The sequence below is a fragment of the Staurois parvus genome, unplaced genomic scaffold, assembly GCF_062004578.1.
Source record: "Staurois parvus isolate SC_StPar_1 unplaced genomic scaffold, SC_StPar_1.0 ptg000254l, whole genome shotgun sequence".
NCBI classification, from domain to species: domain Eukaryota; kingdom Metazoa; phylum Chordata; class Amphibia; order Anura; family Ranidae; genus Staurois; species Staurois parvus.
Window position 1 is genome coordinate 20001 of NW_028318050.1, and position 15578 is coordinate 35578.

A 15578-nucleotide genomic window follows, 5' to 3' on the forward strand; every position below is an offset into this window, starting at 1 on the left:
TGTCAGTGGGAGGAATAGTGCCCCATCATTGGTGTCAGTGGGAGGAATAGTGTCCCATCATTGGTGTCAGTGGGAGGAATCGTGTCCCATCATTGGTGTCAGTGGGAGGAATAGTGCCCCATCATTGGTGTCAATGGGAGGAATAGTGCCCCATCATTGGTGTCAATGGGAGGAATAGTGCCCCATCATTGGTGTCAGTGGGAGGAATAGTGCCCCAGCATTGGTGTCAATGAGAGGAATAGTGCTCCATCATTGGTGTCAGTGAGAGGAATAGTGCCCCGTCATTGGTATCAGTGGGAGGAATAGTGCCCCGTCATTGGTGTCAGTGGGAGGAATAGTGCCCCGTCATTGGTGTCAGTGGGAGGAATAGTGCCCCATCATTGGTATCAGTGGGAGGAATAGTGCCCCGTCATTGGTGTCAGTGGGAGGAATAGTGCCCCGTCATTGGTGTCAGTGGGAGGAATAGTGCCCCATCATTGGTGTCAATGGGAGGAATAGTGCCCCATCATTGGTGTCAATGGGAGGAATAGTGCCCCATCATTGGTGTCAGTGGGAGGAATAGTGTCCCATCATTGGTGTCAGTGGGAGGAATAGTGCCCCAGCATTGGTGTCAATGGGAGGAATAGTGCTCCGTCATTGGTGTCAGTGAGAGGAATAGTGCCCCATCATTGGTATCAGTGGGAGGAATAGTGCCCCATCATTGGTGTCAGTGGGAGGAATAGTGCCCCGTCATTGGTGTCAGTGGGAGGAATAGTGCCTCGTCATTGGTGTCAGTGGGAGGAATAGTGCCCCATCATTGGTGTCAGTGAGAGGAATAGTACCCCATCATTGGTGTCAGTGGGAGGAATAGTGCCCCGTCATTGGTGTCAGTGGGAGGAATAGTGCCCCATCATTGGTGTCAGTGGGAGGAATAGTGCCCCATCATTGGTGTCAGTGGGAGGAATAGTGCCCCATCATTGGTATCAGTGGGAGGAATAGTGCCCCATCATTGGTGTCAGTGGGAGGAATAGTGCCCCATCATTGGTATCAGTGGGAGGGATAGTGCTCCATCATTGGTGTCAGTGGGAGGAATAGTGCCCCATCATTGGTGTCAGTGGGAGGAATAGTGCCCCATCATTGGTGTCAGTGGGAGGAATAGTGCCCCATCATTGGTGTCAGTGGGAGGAATAGTGCCCCGTCATTGGTGTCAGTGGGAGGAATAGTGCCACAAGGGCCGGACAAAGGCAGGTAAAGGGCCACATCTGGCCCCTGGGCCACAGTTTGAAGAACACTGCTCTAAAGCATTTCCCCAGCAATCCGCAGATTTCTGGTGTCATGCATGTCTCCTGCAGACCTGTCAATACATCTGCTGACCTGTGCGGGATGTAAGAGCAATCAGATCTACTGACAGGAAGAACCAATGAACTACCACGGCATTCCACATCTCCGCGGTACTTCATTGAGAACTACAAGCCGACAGCCGCAAACGCTGCTGGGACTTGTAGTTCATTCATTGACAGAACGCCATGAATGAATGACACAGCTGGGTGGGCGGAGCCCTGCAAGGCAGTTTTTTAAAAATTGAGACAGCTAGAAAAAAGAAGATCCCCCCACTAGCTGTGACAACGGGGAGCGGGGAGGAGCTGGGGGCCGGTCCGTTCACAACATGTTACATGTCACACCCAGAGTATGAGAGTAACATGTAACATGTTATGAAAGGTGAACTCATCCATTAAAGGCCAGCCGTGTAGTTTGTAGTTTGATCCTTTTCTGCAGTTCTTTTTGCGGTGCGTTTTTGCGTGTGTTTTTGATGCGTTTTGCGGGGGGGTCCAATTTGTTGCTGGGAAGATGAAAAAAACGCATAAAAAACGCACTACATGCTTTTCTGCAGCGTCTCCATTGGAGTCTATAGAACTAAAAAAAACACGCAACTTTTTGAATTTAAAAAAGTCCCCAACCCGTTCCAAAAACTGCCCCGGGTGAAAACGCAGACAGGAACCCGCCCCATAGAAAAAAGATAAATGGACCGCAAAACGCATAAACCTAGACGAAGGGTTAACTGTACTTACATTTGTCTGAAGTGTGTCTTAGCGCACAGTCGATGTACCGCCAGGCAGGAGACATGGGCTCATATGAAGCTGGTCATCACTGAAGCAGACAGCGAGATGCGATGTGCTGGAGACTCTCGTGGTTCCTGTCCTCTATGCTACAAACCGGCCCTCGGGATGGCACCACCATGGGGCCCCTGCATGTCTACGGGGCAGAAACGGTTAACACAGTAGAGTGGTCAGGTCCAGGCAGAAGACATGGGCTCATATGAAGTTGGTCATCACCGAAGCAGATAGTGAAAGACGATGGGCTGGAGACCCTTGTGGTTCCTGTCTTCTTTGCTGCAAACCGGCCCTCGGGAGGACCCCACCAAGGGGCCCCTGCACAGCTACGGTACAGAGACGGTTCACACAGGAGAGTGGTCAGGTCCAGGCAGGAGACATGGGCTCATATGAAGTTGGTCCTCACCGAAGCACCCAGCGAGAGGCGATGGACTGAAACCCTCGTGGTTCCTATCATCTTTGCTACAAACCGGCCCTCGGGAGGACTCCACCAAGGGGCCCCTGCATGTCTACGGGGCAGAAAAGGTTCACACAGGAGAGTGGTCAGGTCCAGGCAGAAGATATGGGCTCATATGAAGTTGGTCCTCACCGAAGCACCCAGCGAGAGGCGATGAGCTGAAATCAGTCATTGCAATGGCTGCTGAGCCCACCGAGCTAACGGTTTCCCAAGGCAGTTACATTCAAGGCGTGCGGATTGATAACGGTCACATGACTGGCCTGGATCTCAACCCAACTGTCAAACCATCCAGCGGCCGGTGTCATAACTGACCACATGACCAGCACCATGGAAACCGGAGGCCAATGCAGGCCAAACACGAGTCAAATTCCGAACAAATTTTCTTTAGCAAATCCTAAATCTTGTGCGTTTTGTAATCCGATTCAAAAGTCGACCAACCGAGCCTTATGATGCTGCAGAAAAGGATTTTCATGGCCATGAATTTTCATTTTTTTCCAGGTCGCAGCTCATTCCTTTCTCAATGACATTTCTCGCATCACTGGTTAGAAATTCGTTCATTCTTCAAAAAGTTTCCAACATGGCAAAAATGGCGGATTACCCATTATAATAAATGACCTCTACCTGTTACTAAACCCCGCATTCACTATCCCCTCTCCCCGGACCCCGCATTCACTATATCCGCTCTCCCCGGACCCCGCATTCACTATATCCGCTCTCCCCGGACCCCGCATTCACTATATCCGCTCTCCCCGGACCCCGCATTCACTATATCCGCTCTCCCCGGACCCCGCATTCCCTATATCCCCTCTCCCCGGACCCCGCATTCACTATATCCGCTCTCCCCGGACCCCGCATTCACTATATCCGCTCTCCCCGGACCCCGCATTCACTATATCCGCTCTCCCCGGACCCCGCATTCACTATATCCGGTCTCACCGGACCCCTCATTCACTATATCCGCTCTCACCGGACCCCGCATTCACTAGATCCGCTCTCCCCGGACCCTGCATTCACTATATCCGCTCTCCCCGGACCCTGCATTCACTAGATCCGCTCTCCCCGGACCCCGCATTCACTAGATCCGCTCTCACCGGACCCCGCATTCACTAGATCCGCTCTCACCGGACCCCGCATTCACTAGATCCGCTCTCCCCGGACCCCGCATTCACTAGATCCGCTCTCCCCGGACCCCGCATTCACTAGATCCGCTCTCCCCGGACCCCGCATTCACTATATCCGCTCTCACCGGACCCGGCATTCACTATATCCGCTCTCACCGGACCCCGCATTCACTATATCCGCTCTCACCGGACCCCGCATTCACTAGATCCGCTCTCCCCGGACCCCGCATTCACTATATCCGCTCTCACCGGACCCCGCATTCACTATATCCGCTCTCCCCGGACCCCGCATTCACTATATCCGCTCTCACCGGACCCCGCATTCACTATATCCGCTCTCACCGGACCCCGCATTCACCATATCCGCTCTCCCCGGACCCCGCATTCACTAGATCCGCTCTCCCCGGACCCCGCATTCACTATATCCGCTCTCCCCGGACCCCGCATTCACTAGATCCGCTCTCCCCAGACCCCGCATTCACTATATCCGCTCTCCCCGGACCCCTCATTCACTATATCCGCTCTCCCCGGACCCCGCATTCACTATATCCGCTCTCCCCGGACCCCGCATTCACTATATCCGCTCTCCCCGGACCCCGCATTCACTGTATCCGCTCTCCCCGGACCCCGCATTCACTATATCCGCTCTCCCCGGACCCCGCATTCACTATATCTGGTCTCCCCGGACCCTGCATTCACTATATCCGCTCTCCCCGGACCCCGCATTCACTATATCCGCTCTCCCCGGACCCCGCATTCACTATATCTGGTCTCCCCGGACCCCGCATTCACTATATCCCCTCTCTCCGGATCCCGCATTCACTATATCCGCTCTCCCCGGACCCCGCATTCACTATATCCCCTCTCTCCGGATCCCGCATTCACTATATCCGCTCTCCCCGGACCCCGCATTCACTATATCCGCTCTCCCCGGACCCCGCATTCACTATATCCGCTCTCCCCGGACCCCGCATTCACTATATCTGGTCTCCCCGGACCCCGCATTCACTATATCCCCTCTCTCCGGATCCCGCATTCACTATATCCGCTCTCCCACAGTACACACAACATGGAAATGCAATTATTTTAGTATACAGGCAGTCCCCGGGTTACGTACAAGATAGGGACTGTAGGTTTGTTCATAAGTCGAATTTGTTCATAAGTTGAATCAGGCACTTTTATAAGCACTAACTACTAACCAAACGACAGGATATTAGATTACGTTTTTGTAATAAGGTTACAGAAAGCAGTAAAACCTCAAGAGGCTCTAAACTGGTGTTTTGCATAAGAACTGCAGCTTGGACACATGTTTGCCTTAACATATTTAACTTTTATGTGCATGTAAATGTTTTATTGCATTATTGCAGGGTAAAAATACACTGTACTGTAATGTACTGTATGAGAGAACTCTGCTCTCCTTTACACAGCACACGCTGCCCCCTCCCCCCTGCACAGACGGAGGATCACTTCAGTGAGCAGCCTGACAGCCTCTCCTTTCCTCTCCCCGGAGGTGCAGACAGACAGTCTTAAATCACTTTGGAGATAGTGGGCAGACACTGCTAGCCCCACAAGTAATGAGCAATGGATGTCTCTGTCTCTTATGTCTCTCTGATGTCTCTTATCAGCTAGTCTCTTATCAGCTTGCTGCACAAGAATGCTGACAGCTTGACTTCCGGTCCCGAGGGAAGTGTACGTAAGTATGAGTATTACGTAAGCCGAATGTACTTAACTCGGGGACTGCCTGTATATAAACTGCTAAATACCTTTTCTCACCAGCAGTATATAGCAGTCTTATATCAGGATCCAGCACTAATTAATCTTGTAGGAGTTTTCATTCTCCTCTGACTGTCCTATGAGGCTGCATAGGGGTCCTGACCCTCTAGCTGGTCAGTGCTAATTGGCTCTGTGCTGATCACATGCACCCTCCCAAAAAAAACAAAAAACTCTCTAGCAATACACACCAAACTGAGCATATGCAGAGTGTCTCCTAGGGCTCTGTACTTTCAGCAGATGGATTGGGGACAGTAGAAGGGGAGGATCAGAGAAGACAGGATCCAACATCCTTTTCCCCACAATATGGAGGATTAACCCCTTAGGTCCCACAGTGAGTATAACCAGCACGCTTTCCTGCATATACAGACTGATTGTACTGTTGGGGGTTTAATGTAAAGCTGGTCATACATTATACAATTTTCCTTTAGATTTACCTTCAAGGTTTTTTCAAATCCCGGAGGGGATCGGCACGATTCGAAACTGTGTTGTCAAAGTGTGAAAACGCGCGATCGCGAACGGCACCTGAAAATCGCAGGATGTTTTTCCTGCGATCATTGCGTGTTTTTCCAGCCGCAATCGTGCAAACGAAATGGCGGGACGCGCGACGCCCAAAAAAAGCCTCCAGCTGCAGCTGCTGATCGACAAAAAGCTTTCCAGCAATCCCGTTTTGGTGGCAGTCGGTGTGACAACCGGCCATAGACAGGTCAAAGTTCACCAGCTGAATTCCAATCTATGGGCAGCCGGGCACAGATGGATCGAATTGCAGCCGATTCAGCAGGATCTGAATGAGAATTGATCCATCTATGGACAGGCTGGTTGTACCCATCTGTTAATCGATTTACGTACAACCGGCCCGTTGAGAGTTTTTACATGCGATTTCTGCCGCCAGTTATAGCCGCCAGCAGTGATCATGGTGTTCTGCCGGGTGGGAGGGCTCCCCTGCGCTTCGGGAGGGATTCCCCACAATCCCCACTGGCTGTATTGGTGGGGGAATCGAGCGATTTTTCTTTCCTTTCACTCATGGAAGGAAATAAAATCGCATATTCTATGGGCTGCTTTATTGGCGACCGTGATCTCCGGACAGAATGGGGGTCATTTACTAAAACTGGAGAGCGCAGAATCTGGTGCACAGAAACCAATCAGCTTCCGGGTTTTATCGCCAAAGCTTCATTGAAGAGGCTGAAGCTAGAAGCTGATTGGCTGCCATGTACAGCCGCACCAGATCCTGGGGGCTCCAGTTTTAGTACATCTCCCCCCCATTAGTTAACAACTTCCCACCCGGCCCATGTATATAAACGGCCGGACGGTGGCAGTGCAAGAGCGGGGTGCCGTTCATAAACGGTGCACACCATTTTGGATTGTGCGCGCTCCCTGGGAGCGCGTGGCACCGCGAACCGGTGGAACACCGATCACTGTACGGGACCTCTGTGTGAGGTCCCAATCATGTGATCACTGATTGGCCAATCAGTGATCACATGAATAGTAGTAAGCAAGATGTCACTTCTGCCATCATTGCTTACTACGTGTGAAAATTGTGAATGATTACAGAGATCACATGGTACAGGGCCATTCACAACAGCCTTGTATCATGTGACAAGCTGTGACCAATCACAGCTCTCACAGTATTTCTCAATGGCTGCAGGAATGCAGCCAGAGGGAAGGAGAAATAATCGCTTTTCCAGCCTTTATGGGTGTAAAAGCAATCAGTGTAAAAAAAAAAAAAAAAAATCTTCATCACCCCCCACAAGTAGTACAGTGTCACCATGGTGACACTACTGCTAGGGTGACAGTATGTAAAAAACAATAATAATAAATAAATATTAATATAAAAATGTAAAAAAAAATGTTTTTGAAAAATTATAATTTTTGGTTATAAACTAATTTGGGTTATTTTTTTTTTACTAAAAAGATAACGGAGTAAATTTTGGCGAAGATTTATGATGAAATATTATTCATTTGCAAAATTTTATAAGAAAAACACTTTTTTTCTAAATATTTGGACTATTTCATTTATATAGCAAACAAAAAAAAAATCCCAGCGGTGAATAAATACCACCAAAATAAAGCTTTATCTGTCTCAAAAAAATGCTAAAAAGTTCATATGGGTACAGTGTTGCATGACCGCGCAATTGTCATTCAAAGTGTGATAGCGCCGAAAGCTGAAAATTGGCCTGGGGGGGAAGGGGGGGGGGGAAGTGCCCGGACTGGAAGGGGGGGAAAGTGTCCGGACTGGAAGGGGGGGAAAGTGTCCGGACTGGAAGGGGGGAAAGTGTCCGGACTGGAAGGGGGGGAAAGTGTCCAGACTGGAAGGGGGGAAAGTGTCCGGACTGGAAGGGGGGGAAAGTGTCCGGACTGGAAGGGGGGGGAAGTGTCCGGACTGGAAGGGGGGGAAAGTGTCCGGACTGGAAGGGGGGGGAAGTGTCCGGACTGGAAGGGGGGGAAAGTGTCCGGACTGGAAGGGGGGAAAGTGTCCGGACTGGAAGGGGGGGAAGTGTCCAGACTGGAAGGGGGGGAAAGTGTCCGGACTGGAAGGGGGGGAAAGTGTCCGGACTGGAAGGGGGGGAAAGTGTCCGGACTGGAAGGGGGGGAAAGTGTCCGGACTGGAAGGGGGGGAAAGTGTCCGGACTGGAAGGGGGGAAAGTGTCCGGACTGGAAGGGGGGGAAAGTGTCCGGACTGGAAGGGGGGGGAAGTGTCTGGACTGGAAGGGGGGGAAAGTGTCTGGACTGGAAGGGGGGGAAAGTGTCTGGACTGGAAGGGGGGGAAAGTGTCCGGACTGGAAGGGGGGGAAAGTGTCCGGACTGGAAGGGGGGGAAAGTGTCCGGACTGGAAGGGGGGGAAAGTGTCCGGACTGGAAGGGGGGGAAAGTGTCCGGACTGGAAGGGGGGGAAGTGTCCGGACTGGAAGGGGGGGAAAGTGTCCGGACTGGAAGGGGGGGAAGTGTCCGGACTGGAAGTGGTTAAAGTCACACATTATACAGTCACCATGGCAGATGGTCATAGATGCATTGTTTGTTTTTTTTTCCGATCAGCCAGAGGTCTGATTGAAAAAAAAAAAAAAAAAGGCTCCTCCCATTAACACAATCATGGTGGACGGAGGGATCCTCCCCGCTGTGCTATCCTATCCTGACAGCAGGACCCCCCTCCCCCCCACCGTCCAAATACATTGATCAGGAGTTGCAGCCGATTAGGTGCAGCTGCTGATAGCCAAAAGTTTCCCAACAGAAAAGTTCTACAGAAGTTGAATAGACGGATCGAACTTCTGCTGCTGAGCCACCAGAAATTCGATGCATCGATGGGCAGATGAATGCCTTTACTACGGCTATCCATCCCCTGTAAAGTTCTGTTTTTCTGTTCTCCTTCAAGGTGCCGTACTTTAAGGAATCTGGACAGGAAGGAGAACCTGTACCCACATTTGTATTACCCGGAACTCTACCTACTGAAGGGAGGTTACAAGGAGTTCTATGAAAACTTTCAGGTATGTGTTCCTGTAAGGCTCTGTTCACACTGCCGCAACTTGTGACACTTAAAGTCGCATAACATGTGACATCCCGTCAGTCCACGAGAGCCGTCGTAACCACCTTCCGTCCGGCCCATGTACATAAACGGCTGCACGGGGGCAGTGCAGGAGCGGGATGCCGTTCATAAAAGCCGCCTGCACCGCGATCCGGTGACCACTGTGTCTGTGTGAGGTTCTGATCATGTGATCACTGATTGGCCATTCAGTGATCACATGAACAGTAGTAAGTAAGATGTCACTTCTGACATCATTGCTTACTACTTGTGAAATCTGTGAATGATCACATGGTACAGGGCTATTCACAACAGCCTTGTACCATGTGACAAGCTGCGACCAATCAAAGCTCTCACAGTATTTCTCAATGGCTTCAGGAATGTACACAGAGCCACACAAGCAGTGTGCAGGAGTTGACAGGGGAGAGATCTTTATTGTTTACATACAGGTCTCTCCCCCGTCAGAGATACTCGGTGATCACCAGGTGCTGGCAAGTAATCACTGGCTGTGACCCAGTGATTTACAGCCGAGGCCGCAAATGGTGGTGCGGGAAGGGCCCCGCCCAGGACTGCTAAATCACGTGTGCGTGTGTATATACATATATATATATATATGCGGCACAGTGGCTTAGTGGTTAGCACTTGTGCCGTGCAGTAATTGGGTCATGGGTTCAATTCCCAACCATGGTGCCTCCTGCATGGAGTTTGCATGTTCTCCCTGTGTTCGCGTGGGTTTCCTCCGGGTACTCCAGTTTCCTCCCACACTCCAAAGACATGCTGGTAGGTGAATTGGCTCCTGTCTAAATTGTCCTAGTTTCATCCCAGGCCATATGGGATCTCCTCCATGGTGGGGGTTGGGGAAAGACCTGGCAACCTACCCTGTAAAATAACTGCTAAGAGAATTCATGGAGAAAGTCGCTTACGAGTGACGATCCGTGCAATCACCAAGGGTGGGATACCACTGAATGGATATATATATATATCATCCTCATACACATCCATATATATATGGATGTGTATGAGATTTTGCGCACCCGTGCCGCCCTGTAGCAGTATTTCTGCTATAGTGCAGCACAGAACTGGTTAATGGAAGTAGCCTCCAAGTCGATCTTTATCTACCGTATTTTCTGGCATATAAGACGACCCCTCTTCCAACGCACACCAAATAAAAATTAAAAAACATCAGATTTGATTTCAATATGGTAGGTATTCCAATGATGGGGCAATATTCCTCCCACTGACACCAATGATGGGGCACTATTCCTCCCACTGATACCAATGATGGGGCACTATTCCTCCCACTGACACCAATGATGGGGCACTATTCCTCCCACTGACACCGATGATGGGACACTATTCCTCCCACTGACACCAATGATGGGGCACTATTCCTCCCACTGATACCAATGATGGGGCACTATTCCTCCCATTGACACCAATGATGGGGCACTATTCCTCCCACTGACACCAATGATGGGGCACTATTCCTCCCACTGACACCAATGATGGGGCACTATTCCTCCCACTGATACCAATGATGGGGCACTATTCCTCCCCCCACTGACACCAATGATGGGGCACTATTCCTCCCACTGATACCAATGATGGGGCACTATTCCTCCCACTGACACCAATGATGGGGCACTATTCCTGCCACTGACACCAATGATGGGACACTATTCCTCCCACTGACACCAATGATGGGACACTATTCCTCCCACTGACACCAATGATGGGGCACTATTCCTCCCACTGACACCAATGATGGGGCACTATTCCTCCCACTGACACCAATGATGGGGCACTATTCCTCCCACTGACACCAATGATGGGGCACTATTCCTCCCACTGATACCAATGATGGGGCACTATTCCTCCCACTGATACCAATGATGGGGCACTATTCCTCCCCCCACTGACACCAATGATGGGGCACTATTCCTCCCACTGATACCAATGATGGGGCACTATTCCTCCCACTGACACCAATGATGGGGCACTATTCCTGCCACTGACACCAATGATGGGACACTATTCCTCCCACTGACACCAATGATGGGACACTATTCCTCCCACTGACACCAATGATGGGGCACTATTCCTCCCACTGACACCAATGATGGGGCACTATTCCTCCCACTGACACCAATGATGGGGCACTATTCCTCCCACTGACACCAATGATGAGGCACTATTCCTCCCACTGACACCAATGATGGGGCACTATTCCTCCCACTGACACCAATGATGGGGCACTATTCCTCCCACTGACACCAATGATGGGGCACTATTCCTCCCACTGACACCAATGATGGGGCACTATTCCTCCCACTGACACCAATGATGGGGCACTATTCCTCCCACTGACACCAATGATGGGGCACTATTCCTCCCACTGACACCAATGATGGGGCACTATTCCTCCCACTGACACCAATGATGGGGCACTATTCCTCCCACTGACACCAATGATGGGGCACTATTCCTCCCACTGATACCAATGATGGGGCACTATTCCTCCCACTGACACCAATGATGGGGCACTATTCCTCCCACTGACACCAATGATGGGGCACTATTCCTCCCACTGACACCAATGATGGGGCACTATTCCTCCCACTGACACCAATGATGGGGCACTATTCCTCCCACTGATACCAATGATGGGGCACTATTCCTCCCACTGACACCAATGATGGGGCACTATTCCTCCCACTGACACCAATGATGGGGCACTATTCCTCCCACTGACACCAATGATGGGGCACTATTCCTCCCACTGACACCAATGATGGGGCGCTATTCCTCCCACTGACACCAATGATGGGGCGCTATTCCTCCCACTGACACCAATGATGGGGCGCTATTCCTCCCACTGACACCAATCATGGGGCGCTATTCCTTCCACTGACACCAATGATGGGGCGCTATTCCTCCCACTGACACCAATGATGGGGCGCTATTCCTCCCACTGACACCAATGATGGGGCGCTATTCCTCCCACTGACACCAATGATGGGGCGCTATTCCCCCCACTGACACCAATGATGGGGCGCTATTCCTCCCACTGACACCAATGATGGGGCGCTATTCCTCCCACTGACACCAATGATGGGACACTATTCCTCCCACTGACACCAATAATGGGGCACTATTCCTCCCACTGACACCAATGATGGGGCACTATTCCCCCCACTGACACCAATGACGGGGCACTATTCCTCCCACTGACACCAATGACGGGGCACTATTCCTCCCACTGACACCAATAATGGGGCACTATTCCTCCCACTGACACCAATGATGGGGCACTATTCCTCCCACTGACACCAATGATGGGACACTATTCCTCCCACTGACACCAATAATGGGGCGCTATTCCTCCCACTGACACCAATGATGGGGCGCTATTCCTCCCACTGACACCAATGATGGGGCGCTATTCCTCCCACTGACACCAATGATGGGGTGCTATTCCCCCCACTGACACCAATGATGGGGCGCTATTCCTCCCATTGACACCAATGATGGGGCGCTATTCCTCCCACTGACACCAATGATGGGACACTATTCCTCCCACTGACACCAATAATGGGGCACTATTCCTCCCACTGACACCAATGATGGGGCACTATTCCCCCCACTGACACCAATGATGGGGCGCTTTTCCTCCCACTGATACCAATGATGGGGCACTATTCCTCCCACTGAGGGAAGGCTCATTGATGGAGGTGAGGAGGGAAGGCTCTTTGATGGAGGTGAGCAGGGAAGGCTCTTTGATGGAGGTGAGGAGGGAAGGCTCATTGATGGAGGTGGGGAGGGAAGGCTCATTGATGGAGGTGGGGAGGGAAGGCTCATTGATGGAGGTGAGCAGGGAAGGCTCTTTGATGGAGGTGAGCAGGGAAGGCTCTTTGATGGAGGTGGGGAGGGAAGGCTCATTGATGGAGGTGGGGAGGGAAGGCTCATTGATGGGAGGTGGGAAGGCTCACTGATGGTGGTAGAGAGGGAAGGCTCATTGATGGAGGTGGGAAGGGAAGGCTCATTGATGGAGGTGAGCAGGAAAGGCTCATTGATGGAGGTGGGGAGGGAAGGCTCATTGATGGAGGTGGGGAGGGAAGGCTCATTGATGGAGGTGGGGAGGGAAGGCTCATTGATGGAGGTAGGAAGGCTCATTGATGGAGGTGGGGGAGGGAGGGCTCATTGATGGAGGTGGGAAGGGAAGGCTGACTGATAGAGGTGGGGAGGGAAGGCTGACTGATAGAGGTGGGGAGGGAAGGCTGACTGATAGAGGTGGGGAGGGAAGGCTTTCCTGTGTAGTCTGATCCAATAGAAAAGCTCCTGGATCTCCCATTGCTGAAGAAGTTCATTCTGATAGAAAGGTGTCAGAACACACAGAGCACCGCAGTTTGTTGTGTATGGGGCTGTGTAGCTGCAGACCGGTCAGGGTGTCCATGCTGACCCGTGTCCACAGCCAAAAGTGCCTACAATGGGCACATGAGCCTCACAACTAAGCCAGGGAGCAATGGAAGAAGGCAACCTGGTCTGATCAATTCAAGAATGTCTGAGGAACACAACAATGGGTTTTAGGTGTGGACTTGGTCACCAGATTCTCTAGATATCAATCCAATCGAGCATCTGTGAGATGTGTTGGAAAAACAAGTCCGATCCATGGAGACCCCAGAAACCTACAGAACGTAAAGGATCTGCTCCTGACGGCTTGATCCCGGATACCACAGCGTACCTTCAGAGGTCTAGTGGAGTCCATGCCTGGACAGGTTATGGTGGGTGGTCATAATCTTATGGCTGATCAGTGTGTGCCAACCTTGAATTTCTCCAGTCTGTGATAAGTTTACTTTGACCATCTTCTCCTCTCGCTTTTATATTCTTTTGATTTTTTTTCAGGATCTTTGTGAGCCCCAGGGTTATGTGAGCATGCTTCACGGTGACTTCACCGATCAGCTGAGGAAATACCATAAAAAGAAGAAGCCCCCCTCAGGACAAAGGGTGCGCAAGGAGCTCTTCAAACCCCCCAACTCCAACAAAGGCTTCAGTCCTGTAACCACACAAAGTTTATTAAAACTCTGAATCAACAAACACCATTAAAAACATCTGTCCATAAAACAGCACCAAGCTTACAAAAACACCAGGAAAATTATAAGCAACCCCCATTCCAAAAAAACAAAAAACTTTACAGTGAAAATCCAGAAAACTTGTTGCATCCCAAGTTACCAAGATAAGAAGAGAAAAGTAGTCTACACCACTGAAGGAAGAAGAAGACTTTGCCGTCGGAGGAAGAAGACTTCGCCGTCGGAGGAAGAAGACTCCGCCGTCGGAGGAAGAAGACTCCGCCGTCGGAGGAAGAAGACTCCGCCGTCGGAGGAAGAAGACTCCGCCGTCGGAGGAAGAAGACTCCGCCGTCGGAGGAAGAAGTTCTACCATTTTAGGTAGAAGTGTCCACCATTGGAGCTAGAAGTGTCCACCATTGGAGCTAGAAGTGTCCACCACTGGAGCTAGAAGTGTCCACCACTGGAGCTAGAAGTGTCCACCACTGGAGCTAGAAGTGTCCACCACTGGAGCTAGAAGTGTCCACCACTGGAGCTAGAAGTGTCCACCACTGGAAGAAGAAGTGTCCACAATTGGAATTAGAAGTCTCCACCATTGGAATTAGAAATGTCCTCCATTGAAGGAAGAAGTGTCCACCATTGGAGGAAGAAGTGTCCACCATTGGAGGAAGAAGTGTCCACCATTGGAGGAAGAAGTGTCCACCATTGGAGGAAGAAGTCTTCACCACTGGAGGTAGAAGTGTCCACTATTGAAGAAAGAAGTGTCCACCATTGGAGGTAGAAATGTCCACCATTGAAGGAAGAAGTCTTCACCACTGGAGGTAGAAGTGTCCACTATTGAAGAAAGAAGTGTCCACCATTGGAGGTAGAAATGTCCACCATTGGAGGAAGAAGTCTTCACCACTGGAGGTAGAAGTGTCCACTATTGAAGAAAGAAGTGTCCACCATTGGAGGTAGAAATGTCCACCATTGAAGGAAGAAGTCTCCACCATTGGAGGATGCAGACAACCTGTTCCTACTTTATCTGAAACTAAATAAAAAAAAAAACAAACAAATGAGATGGAGTTCCTTTAGAAATCTTAGGGGACAACATGGTACTTGTCTTGTATTGAGAGGTGATGAGGGAGGGCTAGAGCAGTGCTTACCTTGTCCAATGTCTGTCACTTCTGTTAGCGGTGGGTTATGAAATGAGTCCATGAAATGAACTTCCTCTCATCCCGTTCCTCTTACACAATTTCAGGTTTTTTTTCATTGGGAAAAGTACCTTTTTTTCATTATTTAAGCCACTTTCTGAATCCTCACCTAGTTGAGAATGGCGTAGGGTTGGTCACCTGCTGCCTACTGGGACACCCATATTGCACATCCTAGGAGGCAGTATTTCAGCGCGGGATCTCATGCATACGTCCCAAATACCTGGCAGAAACCCAAGATTCTGCGCATGTGCATTCATATACAGGACCAAGCAGGGACCAGTACAGCATTACAGCCACGTCTGTGCATGAGATCTCCATTGGACGGGAGTTTCAAGATGGCGGCACAAGGTAGACAATGTTGGACTCACATT

General features: G+C 50.7%; 1 protein-coding gene across 1 annotated transcript in view; it reads left to right on the forward strand.

Annotated features, from left to right (window-relative positions):
• The window catches only part of LOC149459533 (M-phase inducer phosphatase 1-B-like), a gene marked incomplete at its 5' end in the record, with an annotated part of 32220 nt that extends 17986 nt beyond the window's left edge, over positions 1 to 14234 (forward strand). Inside the window, 2 exons of the mRNA XM_089680949.1 lie at positions 8805 to 8916; positions 13854 to 14234. Coding sequence (XP_089537075.1) covers positions 8805 to 8916; positions 13854 to 14036 — 295 coding nt within the window. The remainder of the gene's footprint in view (positions 1 to 8804; positions 8917 to 13853) is intronic.
• Between the last annotated feature and the right edge of the window lie 1344 nt (positions 14235 to 15578).